Source organism: Bolinopsis microptera, chromosome 10 (assembly GCF_026151205.1).
Source record: "Bolinopsis microptera isolate Bmic1 chromosome 10, MBARI_Bmic_1.0, whole genome shotgun sequence".
NCBI lineage: Eukaryota > Metazoa > Ctenophora > Tentaculata > Lobata > Bolinopsidae > Bolinopsis > Bolinopsis microptera.
The window spans coordinates 1,914,592-1,927,737 of NC_087081.1; the positions used below are offsets into that span (position 1 = coordinate 1,914,592).

General features: G+C 38.4%; 2 protein-coding genes across 2 annotated transcripts in view; both read right to left on the bottom strand.

Moving 5' to 3' along the window:
- LOC134822212 (hypoxia up-regulated protein 1-like) overlaps positions 1 to 13,146 on the bottom strand; it is an 84,107-nt gene that overhangs the window by 12,748 nt on the left and 58,213 nt on the right. The gene's annotated exons all lie outside the window — the stretch shown is intronic.
- Positions 10,271 to 11,819, bottom strand: LOC134822036 (thrombospondin-1-like). The gene is made up of 2 exons (XM_063832874.1): positions 11,738 to 11,819; positions 10,271 to 11,560 (listed from the first exon to the last, which is right to left on the bottom strand). The coding sequence occupies exons 1-2, from the start codon at positions 11,813 to 11,815 to the stop codon at positions 10,487 to 10,489; spliced, it is 1,152 nt and encodes a 383-aa protein (XP_063688944.1). The 5' UTR covers positions 11,816 to 11,819; the 3' UTR covers positions 10,271 to 10,486.

Below are 13,146 nucleotides of genomic sequence, written 5' to 3' on the forward strand. Positions count from 1 at the left end.
TAAAGTTAAATGTGTACTTTAATAGCGAAGTTATTACAGTATCAACAACAGGTGGAATGGGAAGAGAAGCAAATACTTTTTTCAAAAAGTTAGCTGATAGAATGTCTAGAAAAAAAGTGGTAGTGCAGTTAAAATATCAGATTTAGATATAAATTTATAGCCAACAAATTGAATTGGCTACTTTTACTACTTAAAGGGTTTTTATAAAATTTACTAAGATTTTTATTGAATTTTTATATTGAATTTTTATGCTATAATGTGTATATTATTTGAATATTTTACAGTAAACAATTGTTAATTCATCTCGTAGGTTTTCAAAAAATGGACGATTCACTGCACCCGTTACAGCAAGTAATGCAAGATTGCTCTCATCTGTACTTTACCTTACTTTATTTGAACCACTGAGGGGGGATTCAGAACCAGAATCCAGAAATACATCAATTGAGGTTACATTTGTAAACAAACAAGAATTGCGCCCGTTGTTTCGTTTTGGCGGACGCTAGATTTCCATTCACTATAACTATAAATATAAGCTCTATTTTTAATATCAGCTCACTTCAATAATAATCCCATATCCAAAAAATTTTGAATTTCCTACATTCTCAATTTTTTCGTTTTCTGTGGCCCACTCGCTTCGCTCGCATAAAAAGTCTTTGTATTCGCGCGTTTCAAAGATTTTTCATGGCGGATTCCAGATTCTCAATTTTACTTTTTTAGGGCCCGGAATGCTTTTTAATAGATAATCCTAGGTTACTTTTGGGGGCGAAGCCCCCGAAAATTTTGGAAATTTAAACTAGATTTGGCCTCCTGGAACGAATCTGACAATGGAGAACGATTTTAGCATACTATTTTCTGATTTCAATTTTTATTGGGATAAATTGTCTGGATTCTAGAATCCCTAAACACTTGGCTTAACTAAAGCACGAAATAGGAGACAGCATGAAGTATCAAGAGTTTATAATTTTGGCAAAAATGTTTTCTCATCTACTACCATCACTTTCTGCTTTCAAGCTATAAAATAATACAGGGTTAAGGGAATTTGGAGAAGGAAGCAAGTATGAGACTGAGGACATTTAAATAACGGTCCAGCAACTTTTAGTCTGCTCTTTCACTTAAATTCCTACTGAAATATGATCGAAAATTCTCAGAGTTGGCTCTCGAATTTTCTACTTTTTGTCAAAAATTTCCTACTTTTAAAAATTTCCTACATTCTTAGAATGCGAGAACGCGGGTTTTTGGATATGGGAATAAATAATAATAATTATATACACAGAGTAAACTATACTACGCATGCCACTTACAAATTGGGCTTATTGCCTAATAGTAATACTATACATAACATAGTATTCATTAAAATACACTCGCGCCGCCCATTCATTGACATGCTAGCTAGATACATCACCGCAAGCAATACTCGCGCACATGTGCGCGGCAAGTTAACATGGTTACTAACGGAAGGATGGAAGGACTGAAGACATATTTAAACCCACCTACCTCGTTCTCCAAAATCCACGTTTTTCTACAAAAACGTCCATTCGTAACCTTTCACTATTGTCTTTTTACAAAAGAGTGTGAACGGAAAAAATCTAACCCAAAAATCTAGTCACCATCGGGATGAAACAGTTAGCAGATAATTTTTTGGTGAACAAAGGTAAAAATCGTGGTTCCGTGTCCATTTATAATTCAATGGATTTGTCAGTACACCTTGTGGTACATTATAAATTATGAAATGTCCTTAAAATTTGTTTTGTTGCTTTTTGTGCCCTCTTTTGGTGATGTCGAGGTCTTGTACATTAAAAATTGTCACATTATGCCCGACATATCCTCTCATCGATGGACTCCCGTATGCAGGATGGTTGGGGAGTTTGTTTCCCTAAACTATTATATATCGATGCAGTACGACTATTTTGACTGTATTGAAAGAAGGATTTTGTTTTTATAAAAAGGTTTAGCCTGGTTAGCCCATAAATAAAAAGAATATGTGAAAACTGGCCACGGGCCTAAATATTACAGATCAATCAATTACAATTTATTAACATTACCAAACTAATGATCACGTTTTCACCCTTAAGACAGTCATTGATAAATACACTAAAGTTAAAAAAGCTCGTCTCTATGCATGCTTTGTTGATCTAAGAAAGGCCTTTGACACTGTATGTAGGGACCTTCTTCTGCACAAAATAACATGCCTTGGAATTACCGGTAACTTCTTTAACTGCTTAAGTGATATGTACAAAAACTCAATTGCTCATATAAAAATCTCCAAACTCTTGTCCCCTAAAATTGATATTGGCAAAGGAACGGAGCAAGGACACCCCCTATCACCAGACCTTTTTAAAATCTATATTAATAACTTGTCATCTCTTCTGAAATCTGTTGGTGATTATCCAGTTCTTGCTGACGTTCTAATATCACATCTGCTCTGGGCTGACGATCTTGTCCTTCTTGCTCTAAGTCCCAAGGCCTTGCAAGTCAATATCAACATTCTATCTGACTTCTGTTTTCACCCTTAAGACAGTCATTGATAAATACACTAAAGTTAAAAAAGCTCGTCTCTATGCATGCTTTGTTGATCTAAGAAAGGCCTTTGACACTGTATGTAGGGACCTTCTTCTGCACAAAATAACATGCCTTGGAATTACCGGTAACTTCTTTAACTGCTTAAGTGATATGTACAAAAACTCAATTGCTCATATAAAAATCTCCAAACTCTTGTCCCCTAAAATTGATATTGGCAAAGGAACGGAGCAAGGACACCCCCTATCACCAGACCTTTTTAAAATCTATATTAATAACTTGTCATCTCTTCTGAAATCTGTTGGTGATTATCCAGTTCTTGCTGACGTTCTAATATCACATCTGCTCTGGGCTGACGATCTTGTCCTTCTTGCTCTAAGTCCCAAGGCCTTGCAAGTCAATATCAACATTCTATCTGACTTCTGTAACTCCATGGGCCTTGAAGTAAATATAAAGAAAACTAAGATTGTCATATTCAGCCCTCCCAAAAAGAAGCAGTCCCATGAAACATTTACATTGGGAGGTCAGCCCATCCAGCACAGGGGGGGGGTATTACTGTCCATTTTGTCCACTTTGTCTTTGTCTTTTTTTACATTTTTTGTGAAGGACAGTGTTTTGTGGACAAAATGGACAAAATGGACAATACTAGGGACAAAAGGGACAAAAGGGACAAAAGGGACAAAAATTTTGGACAAATGAGACAAAAAATTAGACAAGCTCAAATGTAGAGGTAAAACAAAATTTAGTAAAACAACATTTTTATTTACCACAAAACAACCAATACATATTTAATATTATTATACATTTATAAATAAATATAAATCTAAATTCAGCCCGCCGCGCAGACAGCCACACATTGCTGAGAGATTCTCAGGTGCAGATGTAAGCGCCGCGCGCGCGAGGTTTTTTATCTTACAATAATTACATGTAACGATATATTATTAATTATCAGAGAATTTTAGAAGCAAAAAATTTATTGCATATTGGGAAAATTTCGGTCGTTAACGCAGTTAACGCGAGCGCAACTTGAGCAAAGCGCAACTTGAGCAAAGCGCGAGCGCATGCGGAAAAGGATCGCGTAGCTAGTCAAAATGTTGATAAATATTTGGCTTGTGGTGCGATGTGTTGCTCTAACTATAGCCCTCTCGCTTGCAGTAGCGCGCGACCGCCGGAGGCGGATGACTTGTGGAACAAGTGCGTCCGCAGCGGCGCGAAAGCACTTGGTTAGGTAGGTGAACGCGATGTGCCTTGTAGGATGAAATCCTACTAGCTGACGCCACTCGCAGCTGTGCTGCTCGCTGTACGTCAGCGATTGAAATTTATAATATATATCGTGACATGTAATTGTAAGATTACAAACCTCGCGCGCGCGGCGCTTACATCTGCACTTGAGAATCTCTCAGCAATGTGTGGCTGTCTGCGCGGCGGGCTGTGTATTGTGTATATAGCTGAATTTAAATTTAGATTTATTTGTAAATGTATAATAATATTAAATATGTATTGATTGTTTTGTGGTAAATAAAAATTTTGTTTTACTAAAATTTTGTTTTACTATACGCGTATCACCCATTAAGATGTGCCACCCGACGCGCCACGCAATTTTTCTCGTTGCTCGTCGGACGTCGACGAACAACGAAGATGTTTAAATCAATCGACCAACTGAGTAGCAACAGCACAAAACTTATGATTGAAAGACTGGAAGACACAGCTGAAAAGTTACCTGGGGACCCCAGGCTATTGTGTTCATTAACATAACAACATCGAATAAAGATTCGGCGGAATGACAGGTTGAGCGCAGCCCAGTAACTGAAAAGTAAAATACAATTTTTAAAAGTAAAATACAATTTTTATTTTCCACAGAAGAATCAATACATATTGAATTATAAATATCCGATAATTCCATTAATAATCATTAAAAGTTGCTTCGTCATTTGTAAAATCAAAAACCGAAACGCCGTACTCTGAACGCGCGCGGCATTTTTCTGCAGCTGCCTAGCTTGTAGCCGCTAACATCAAAGCCGCGGCGCGCGCCCAGTGCTGGGGTTCATTTTCATTAACAATTAAACTTGGTCAAACATATTTATATACAGTTCCTAAATTAAATCAATAATCATGTTAATATGAGTATTCAACACTTTTTCAACACTTTTTTCAAAAAAGAGACTATTTTAAACGGATCCGTAAATGATATTCATTTTTGGTATGTTTCGGACGAAGTATTAGGAAAGATTGAGGGATTAAATTATGCTACTAATAAAGAGAAGCACAATGAATATCTTGTGTGTCATCCTCATGTTGCTAAGAAACGCTTTATTAACTTATATAGTAGTGGAAAGTATGTAAATTAGATTCATTTTATCTTGGTTGTTTAGGCCAATAGATTTAAGATATTTTTAAAACTTTAGTAGATATATTTTTGATGATGTGTGATGATGTTTGTGTCATTATATTTTGATTTGATTTGATTTTAACACTACTCGACAACAAATATTTGCCGGCCCATCGACAATTTAGTCGCCGAAACAAAAATCAAACGTTTGCTTTTTCGTTTCGGGAACTGTTTGAACTCAGTACTATATCCGACTAATCATACTTTCTAATGGTTAAAAAACCAAGTAAAAAGATTTTCCTCGATGGGCCGGCATTCGCAACCGCGAAACTTTTTGAGTACGACAAAAGAAGCTAAATGTAAACAACTGTGGAACAAGAAGGAACGCTTCCTCAGACACAAGAAGCATAAAGAATCTATACCCTGTACCCTATCGGAAATCAGCGACTTCTCTTTACTGTCCATTTTGTCCCTGTTATGTCAATTTGTCTCGTTTGTTGACCATTGTTAATGGTCTGGCCCGGCGCGCGCTACTTCGTAGCACTTGCCGTTTCGAGAAGAAATCGGCGCGCGCTACTTCGAAGAAATTTAGACGAGTAACATCCGTCAACTCGTTTGTATTTGTCCTTTTTGTCCATTTTGTCCATTTTGTCCCCGCCTTTTTTGTCTTTTTTGTCTTTTTTGTCCCTTTTATCTTTTTTTGTCCATTTTGTCCCTTTTGTCCATTTTGTCCCTTTTGTCTTTGTCTTTTTTCAGTTTTTTTTGTGCAGGGACAAAATGGACAGTGGCACCCCCCCAGCACACCAAAAAGTACTGCTATCTTGGCATAATATTCCACAGAAATGGATCCTTTACGGCAGCAAATACTGAGCTGAGGGCCAAAGCTCTCCGTGCTCTATATGGCCTTAAAGGCAATATAGTTAAAGATGCCCTCTCTCACCGTGCCCTTAATAATCTATTTGATTCCTTAATCAAACCAATCCTGCTTTATGGCTGTCAAGTCTTATGCCCCCACTCTAAAACAATGAGATACCTTTCAAAAATAGATGACAAAGCCAGCCCCCAGCATACCCTGAAGTACATTGCACAGGACCACTATGAGAAATTCCACCTAAAATTTATCAAGTGGTCTTTGTCCGTCCATTCAAAAGCATCAAATATAGGTTGCTGGGGCGAAAGTGGGCGCCACCCCCTATTCTTTGAAGCCTGCAAACTTGCAATAGATTACTATAGTCGCCTTGAAAGCACCGAAAATGAACTACTTTGTGCTGCATTTCACGAGCAGATAATGCTGGGCCTTCCTTGGTATACCAACATCTCAAAGCTTCTCACCAAATACAACTTCCCCCACTCATCTTCATCAAAATCTAAGCTCTCCACCCAAATCAGTCATAATATGAGGGAAGAATTCGTGAATACCTGGAAATCTGCCAAGGCCTCCTCACCAAAACTAGAATTCTATAACTTAATTAAACATGATTTTGAACCAGAGGCATACCTACGAATAATCAAAGTACCTGATTTTCGAAAAAGCTTGACAAGGTTTCGTATCAGCTGCCACAACCTCTGCGTTGAAAGGGGCAGATACGAAACCCCTCTTGTACCAAGAGAAGAACGTTGGTGCACTTACTGCTTTTTCAGTAAAGGGCTCAAACCTATCGAGGACGAAAGCCATGTATTAATTGACTGTTTGCTTTACTCCTCAGTTAGGGAAAAATTCAACTTTTATCCCCAAAACATCACTGACCTAGCCGGTCTGCTCTCCAACAAAAATCTAGATCCTACCAAATTTACTGCCACAGCAAGAGCAATCCATTCAATTCTCTCTGTGAACGAACAATATACAGCCTATTATAAGAGCCCAGATTTCCACTCAAATACTGGCAAGTGCATAATGCTCTAGGAACTCAAAATAAACTCATGAACCATACAAATTTGATTTACTTAAAGAAAATAGCATTATATTATAACATTTCTATTTTATCCCTACACATTTGTAAATTATTAGAAGTGTGTAACTTAAATTATTTCAGAATTATAACTATTGTGAACTCAATAAAAAAAAATAATTATCACTTTTTTTTACCAATATTAAAAACTGCCCAAAATATCTAAAAAAGTATTCTCTAGCCAAAGGGCTCAATATTTAAATCTAAATCTTCACTATTGTCTGGTTTATATCGCAATTCGCAACTTGGGCCCTCTGTCCCCCTCTTATCGAAATAACTGCTGTCTTTAATACCTCAAAGCGCAAGCGCTTTCTAAAATATGTAACTGAGTCTGAATAAAAAGAATATCACAAATGTACTTTGCTTCAATTCCATTTAGGTTGTCCATCATGCTAATTGACTCATCCGTCAAGCTTTTGGTGTGTGACAAAGCTCATATTTCATTTACCAGGTTAGATTCATACAAAATTTGTTCCAGATGTTTTTTTGGAGGTTATTACATTATTAAACAAAATTTACCCAGCTTGCTGAACTATGATTCGCTTTTTTACTAACTTTCTTACTATCTCACTTATGCATGATATCTAAATAAAGTAAATACGCCGTACGTACACCGATGTCAATCCATGGCGCGCCAGGTGCAAGGTAAAAAGCTTACGGAACAAATTTAAACTTGAATTTTGAAGAGCCGCGCGCTGCACGATTTACTTCTGCATTTTGGGCCGCGCGCCGCGCATTACGAAATCTTTTATCGCAAGCACTTAACTTAACCATTAACAAAATTCCTCTTTTGGGTCATTTAATTGTTTATTGTTAATTTTCTCTAATCAGAGCTGAGCCCTCGCATGGCTTTTGCATGTTGCAGTAGCGCGCGCCCAGTTGACCTAACCATGTGCTCTCGCGCCACTGCGGGCGGGCGCGCGCCACTGCACGCGCAAGCACTCTGGATAAAGCAACGCGCCCAGTGTGGCCGGCCATTCTAAAAAATTTAGACGAGTATCATTTGCGCGTTAATAGTCATTTACCTGATTGAAGACGCGCGTAGGCTTGCTCTATCCAGAGCCCTTGCGTTTGCAGTAGCTCGCGCCCGCCTCACGCCTTGACTTGTGAAACAAGCGCGCCCGCAATGGCGCGAAAGCACATGGTTAGGTGAATGCGTAGGCCGTACGGGCTTTAATGCAATGTTTAATATTAATTTCAAATTAAGTATACATATAAGAGCTAGTAGCGACTGGTTGATTAGCATACATTAATTTTTAAAACACTTTAAGCTTTATTTGACGAACGCGCCACTAGCCGGGCGTGTTAAATTACTTTTTGACGGATGTTACTCGTTTAATATTTTTCGAAGCTTAGCGCGCGCCGCTTTCTTCAATTCCCGATCGACTAGGCAAGTGCTACAAAGTAGCGCTTGTCGGGCTATAGTCTATTAACAATGGACAAAATCACTTTACACTTTCGAAATCTTCCAGGCCGGCCCCGCGCGATCACTGCTAAAATCAATTGAATCAAAATATTGTAAACGCTGATTCTGCGAACGCGAATCACCCTTGTCATACGTTGTATATCGTAAGAACGATACCATGCATAGCGAAAGTTAACCCTCCGCCCGGAGGGAGAATCAACGATTCTTTAACAATGTGGAGAAGTAATACTTTAAGTTTAAGCCATACTTTCTTTACTGGGCCGCGCTCAGCCTGTCATTCCGCCGAATCTCTATTCGGAGACATAATAGCCTGAGGTCCCCAGGCAATACTATCTTAAACAAGACTGGAATCCTTCTAAACTCAAAATCACTTCTAATTCTTTATATAAATCGTAAACACCGTACTTACAACTTAACTAGGCTGAGTAGTGCATAGTGAGTTGTAAGTTAACTTCCTCGGTTGTCATGGTAACAGGTAACATGACATGAAATGGGGCTGGTGATTGAAGTTAATAGTTGCATGATATATGGTAAGCACCGCTTCTTTACTTTTTACAAACATAAATGATAAACCTTAAGCTCCGAGCGGGGAGATGCATAATATTAATTGGACGACCTTACGTACTAAGTCAGGCTGTCACGGCTTATCGTCCGGCCTTAGCTATAAAAATAGTACAGCCAGGGAGAGCTTTTCGATATAAAGTTATGTTATTGCTACTTATCATCCTTCTACCATTTTCGTAGCTTACCCTTGGTCGAGTTTTATTGTATCACGTTGTGACACCCACGGTCGTTTCACTAGGTCCTGACGATACAGGGGGAGCCGCGCACTTCGTGCGCGGCGGGTCATACAACGTATGACAAGAGTTTTACTGTACTTGTCAACCTCTTTTTCTGTTTCGAGACCGTCTCGAGCTCCCTTACTTTTTTTACTTGTTCAGAGTCTCTTTTACTTGTTCAGAGTCTCTTGCTCAGAAGATCAATTCATATAGAACTGGGGTTTAACCTCAGGTGGTTCAAGGCCATGTTAAGGGGACCTCTTATACTAGGCCATTAGTTTTATATATGTTAATACTATAAAAAACTTTGACGATGCAGGACAGCAAGATACTATGTCATCATAGTTGTTGAGTGCCAATGGATCTACCAAAATAGGTTTCTCAGTAGACCAAACAGATAGTTGTTTCTGTAGATAGAATCCGACAACAAGAGTGCTGCGGCCCGCCCGCTCACCTAGTCACTTGTTCGACTCCGCCACAGCCAAGCGACTAATAGTGACTAGTGAGGGGTTAAGGTACCATACGGGAATAACTCTCTCCAAGGATGAGGGAGTTTATGACGTCACAAGGCCACAGCTTATTATTGCAATAACACGCGTTACACGTCGGCTAGAGAATTGGTTCTTTCGGCGATACGATTCTTTACCAGTTTGTCACAGCTGATTTAAATCTTAGCCAAATTGGAGACTAATAATTTTTCAGTTAACAGGGAGAATATTTAGTTTCTTTTGCTCTGTAGCAAGTTTATCGTCATACTCCCGGAGAAAAGATCGAGATACCCCAACTACTTGTACCTGGAGATATACGGAACGAAGAAATGTTCGTGGAGATCAGTCCTTGACCAGCGGACCCAAACCTCATTCCCACGACCGTTTACCCTGACAACTTGGTAGCTGAGAAAGCAGAGTTCAGAGCAGAATTGAAGCGGAAAGCTGCCAACCAACACCTGAACCTCTCAGCAACCAATTGAACGTTGGCAAAAAAACATTTAAGTTGTTATATTAAGTTTTAATACTTTCAACACTACTATATAACAAATAATTTGAGCTAGCAGAATGGTTTTCAGAGGGCATCAATGAAATGTACTATGAGCTGGTCCCAAGTCCAGACGCCATTTTATTCTTTGTAATTTTCAATAACCCTGTCTAGTCATTGACTACTGATTAAGAATTTATAAATGTATCGCGTCATGACGTTTCAGTTTCACCACTCACAAGCCACATCCATTTTAATTCATAAAATTTCTAAGATTTCAAAAACCAATCGTTCATCTAAATCACACAATGAACTTTAAATTTTTATAAAAATACCAATGAATACACCATATTTAGAAAATTGTTCATTTTGATTGAATTTTACGATGCCAATGTTCATTCGACAACTCCAGCTTTACTTTTCATCGAATGGTGTTATGCTACAATTGAGTTGCGTTGTTTGTTTGTCATTTATACTGTAGGCTATTTAGCTGTGTTGCGATGTAGTGAGTCTATTTAATAGTCTTACGACAATAAACAGTAGTATCTGAGCTGCTAGCAGTCCAAATAACTCTCTTGTTCATGTTGGATGAGGGTATATCCTCACCATGGTCCGCAATCATGAAATGACCATCACCAAGATCTGTGGCTGCTCTCCAGGTGTTACCTTCTTTAAAACCAGGAAGACTCCATCCACTTTCCCAGGTATTAGAACATTTCCAGGAGCTGTCCGTCACCAGGATATCACCTCCTTCAGCATCTTGAACCGAACCTATGATTCCATATCCTCCTCCATTTTCCAAGCATTTGACAGCAATGAGCTCGCTAGAAGCTGGAATGTTCAAGGTCGACATTGTGCCCGAATTGCTCAACCCAGCCGGTCGTCTTTCAGCACCGTCCACGAAGATAGTCAGCACGTCATCACAGTGGATGTACATGGTGTAATCAGGAGATTCAGGACATTGTTCTGAATTGCACTCCCTGGATTCCTCTCCCTCTCCACGGCACTCTACTCCCCCGCGTGCTGGTGCTGGGTCTGTACAGCTTCTCTCCCGGGTCTGTACTCCTCCATCACACTCTGCAGAACACTCGCCCCAGTCACTCCAAAATCCCCAGCCTCCATCCACCGGGATCAAAGCTGACTGATCCTGACAGCACCAACATGTCCCACAATCAGGAACCAGATCGTTCTTTCCTCTGGTGAATTTTCCTCCTGTCACTCGCTCACACATCTCTGCATGTGTCGCTTCATGATTCGCTCTCCATTCTCTGTCAGATTCTGTATAGTGGTAACACTTCCACGGGCCTTTGTCCTTCTTCCTGCTTTCTAGATCTGTAAAGTTGTCGTTTATCGTGGAGATCTTCTTCTTCAAGTTTTCCAACTCTCTGGACAGAGATGCTGTGGCGATGCTCGTCTCTGTGGTGGATATCTCCATCTTCGCTGTGGTTTGTGCGGATAATATGGTCAGTTCAGCCATCTGCTTTGAAAGTCCAGTCACCAGGTCATTCAGAGAGATGATGCTCTGCATTGAAGTGAATAGAAGATCTTTCAAATCTTCTGTTGCTATCTCTTTGGAATTCAATTCCTGTAAAAATAGCGGTCTTAGAATCGGGTTATTGTGACAGTTATTACTTCCAAATCTCAATTCATTTAATTGTGATCAAAGTAAGGTTGGTGAAGCCTCTCGCAGACTATTTGAATAATTTATTTGAGGTTCGTTGTTTTATGCTATATGATCTTAGAATGTTAAGTGTTAACCTACCGTATCAAGCGAATCAGCTACAATGTCTGCTGCTAGAGCCAAGCAGATGATTATACACACTGAGATCTTCATAATCATAACAAATCCTGTCAAAGTGAATTACATTCCTCTTCGTTTAGTTAGATAATGTTGAAATGAAAAGCCACAAATAGATAAACGCATCGGCATACACATAAGAAAAATTCGTTAAGAAATGGATATGAAAAAGATATTCGAAGAAGCTTTGACTGGAAGCTGGTTTGTAGATCAATGCCGTGTCTTAAAATAATAAAGACTGGTAGCAAACTTTGTAAATTAAAATCTAACAAAAACCTAAAATGAATTTGTTCGAAATGATCGTAAATTAGTATTAGCCGTTTTAAATTAACACTGTTAATTATCAATGATCTAACACCACCATGACCTCCAGTTCTGCAGTGCTAAACCAAAACTTAAACCTTTCGACTAATATTTCATTAGCATTAGTTGTGAAGTTTATTAAATCAGAACCGAGTCGAGGGGTGCCATAATTGGCAAAGAAAATTCGCTTAGTCTGCACATAAATTAAATCAAACTCGTCACAAAACCATCACTGAAACTCTCAGTGATCCAAATTACTCCACAACAACAAAACAAACCGTGTTTAAACTTGATAAAATGTAGATGATGCTGGAAAATGATAGAAATTTCACCCTCCGTGGTCAAGCCAGCTTTGTGTTCATCTCATTTCAATTCATTTATATGACCTTATATTTTAATATAAACTTAAAACTAGCCGTTGTCAGTTTGTAAGCATAGAATTATAATATCATGATGATTTAATTATAATATCATGATGATTTAATTATAATATCATGATGATTTAATTATAATATCATGATGATTTAATTATAATATCATGATGATTCTATTCCAGATGTACGCTGGAGATATGTGGAGTAATCGAGTATAGTCCCCTTAAATACAGGTTCTAACACAACTCAATAGTTCCTCATGCATTGGTCAGACACGACGTTTGTTATTTGAATTTCAAATCATAATAAAGTGTTTTGAATTTAAAATTAAATCATATTCTATTAACTTGTAGTTGTAAACTGATCTATGATTCCTATTTCGTTACTAAGTTACTACAGTTACGAGCTCGTGTGCAGTGGTGAAACGTTCCTGCCACCACTGTGATTATGAACAAATCTCGAACGATTTTACAACAACAACAAGAGGTAATCGTTATTTAGATATTAGTAAACCTCATTAAAAAAAAACAAATATTTCCCACAGCCATATCATTTGACGCCGGTAGAAATTCTGCTGTATTCAGTGGCGATGGATAACATTGCAGTATGACTGACCTTCCACTTCTTAAAACATATTCAAAGATCTCTTTTTCTATTTTGATAATTGTCCGTTTATCAAACCTTTCTTTAGGAATA

Bases quoted from the DNA above. Each gene is read 5' to 3' on its own strand.
- LOC134822036 (XM_063832874.1), bottom strand. From the start codon at position 11,815: ATGATTATGAAGATCTCAGTGTGTATAATCATCTGCTTGGCTCTAGCA. The intron at 11,561-11,737 runs GTAGGTTAACAC...CTATTTTTACAG, and splicing joins TAGCTGATTCGCTTGATACG to GAATTGAATTCCAAAGAGAT.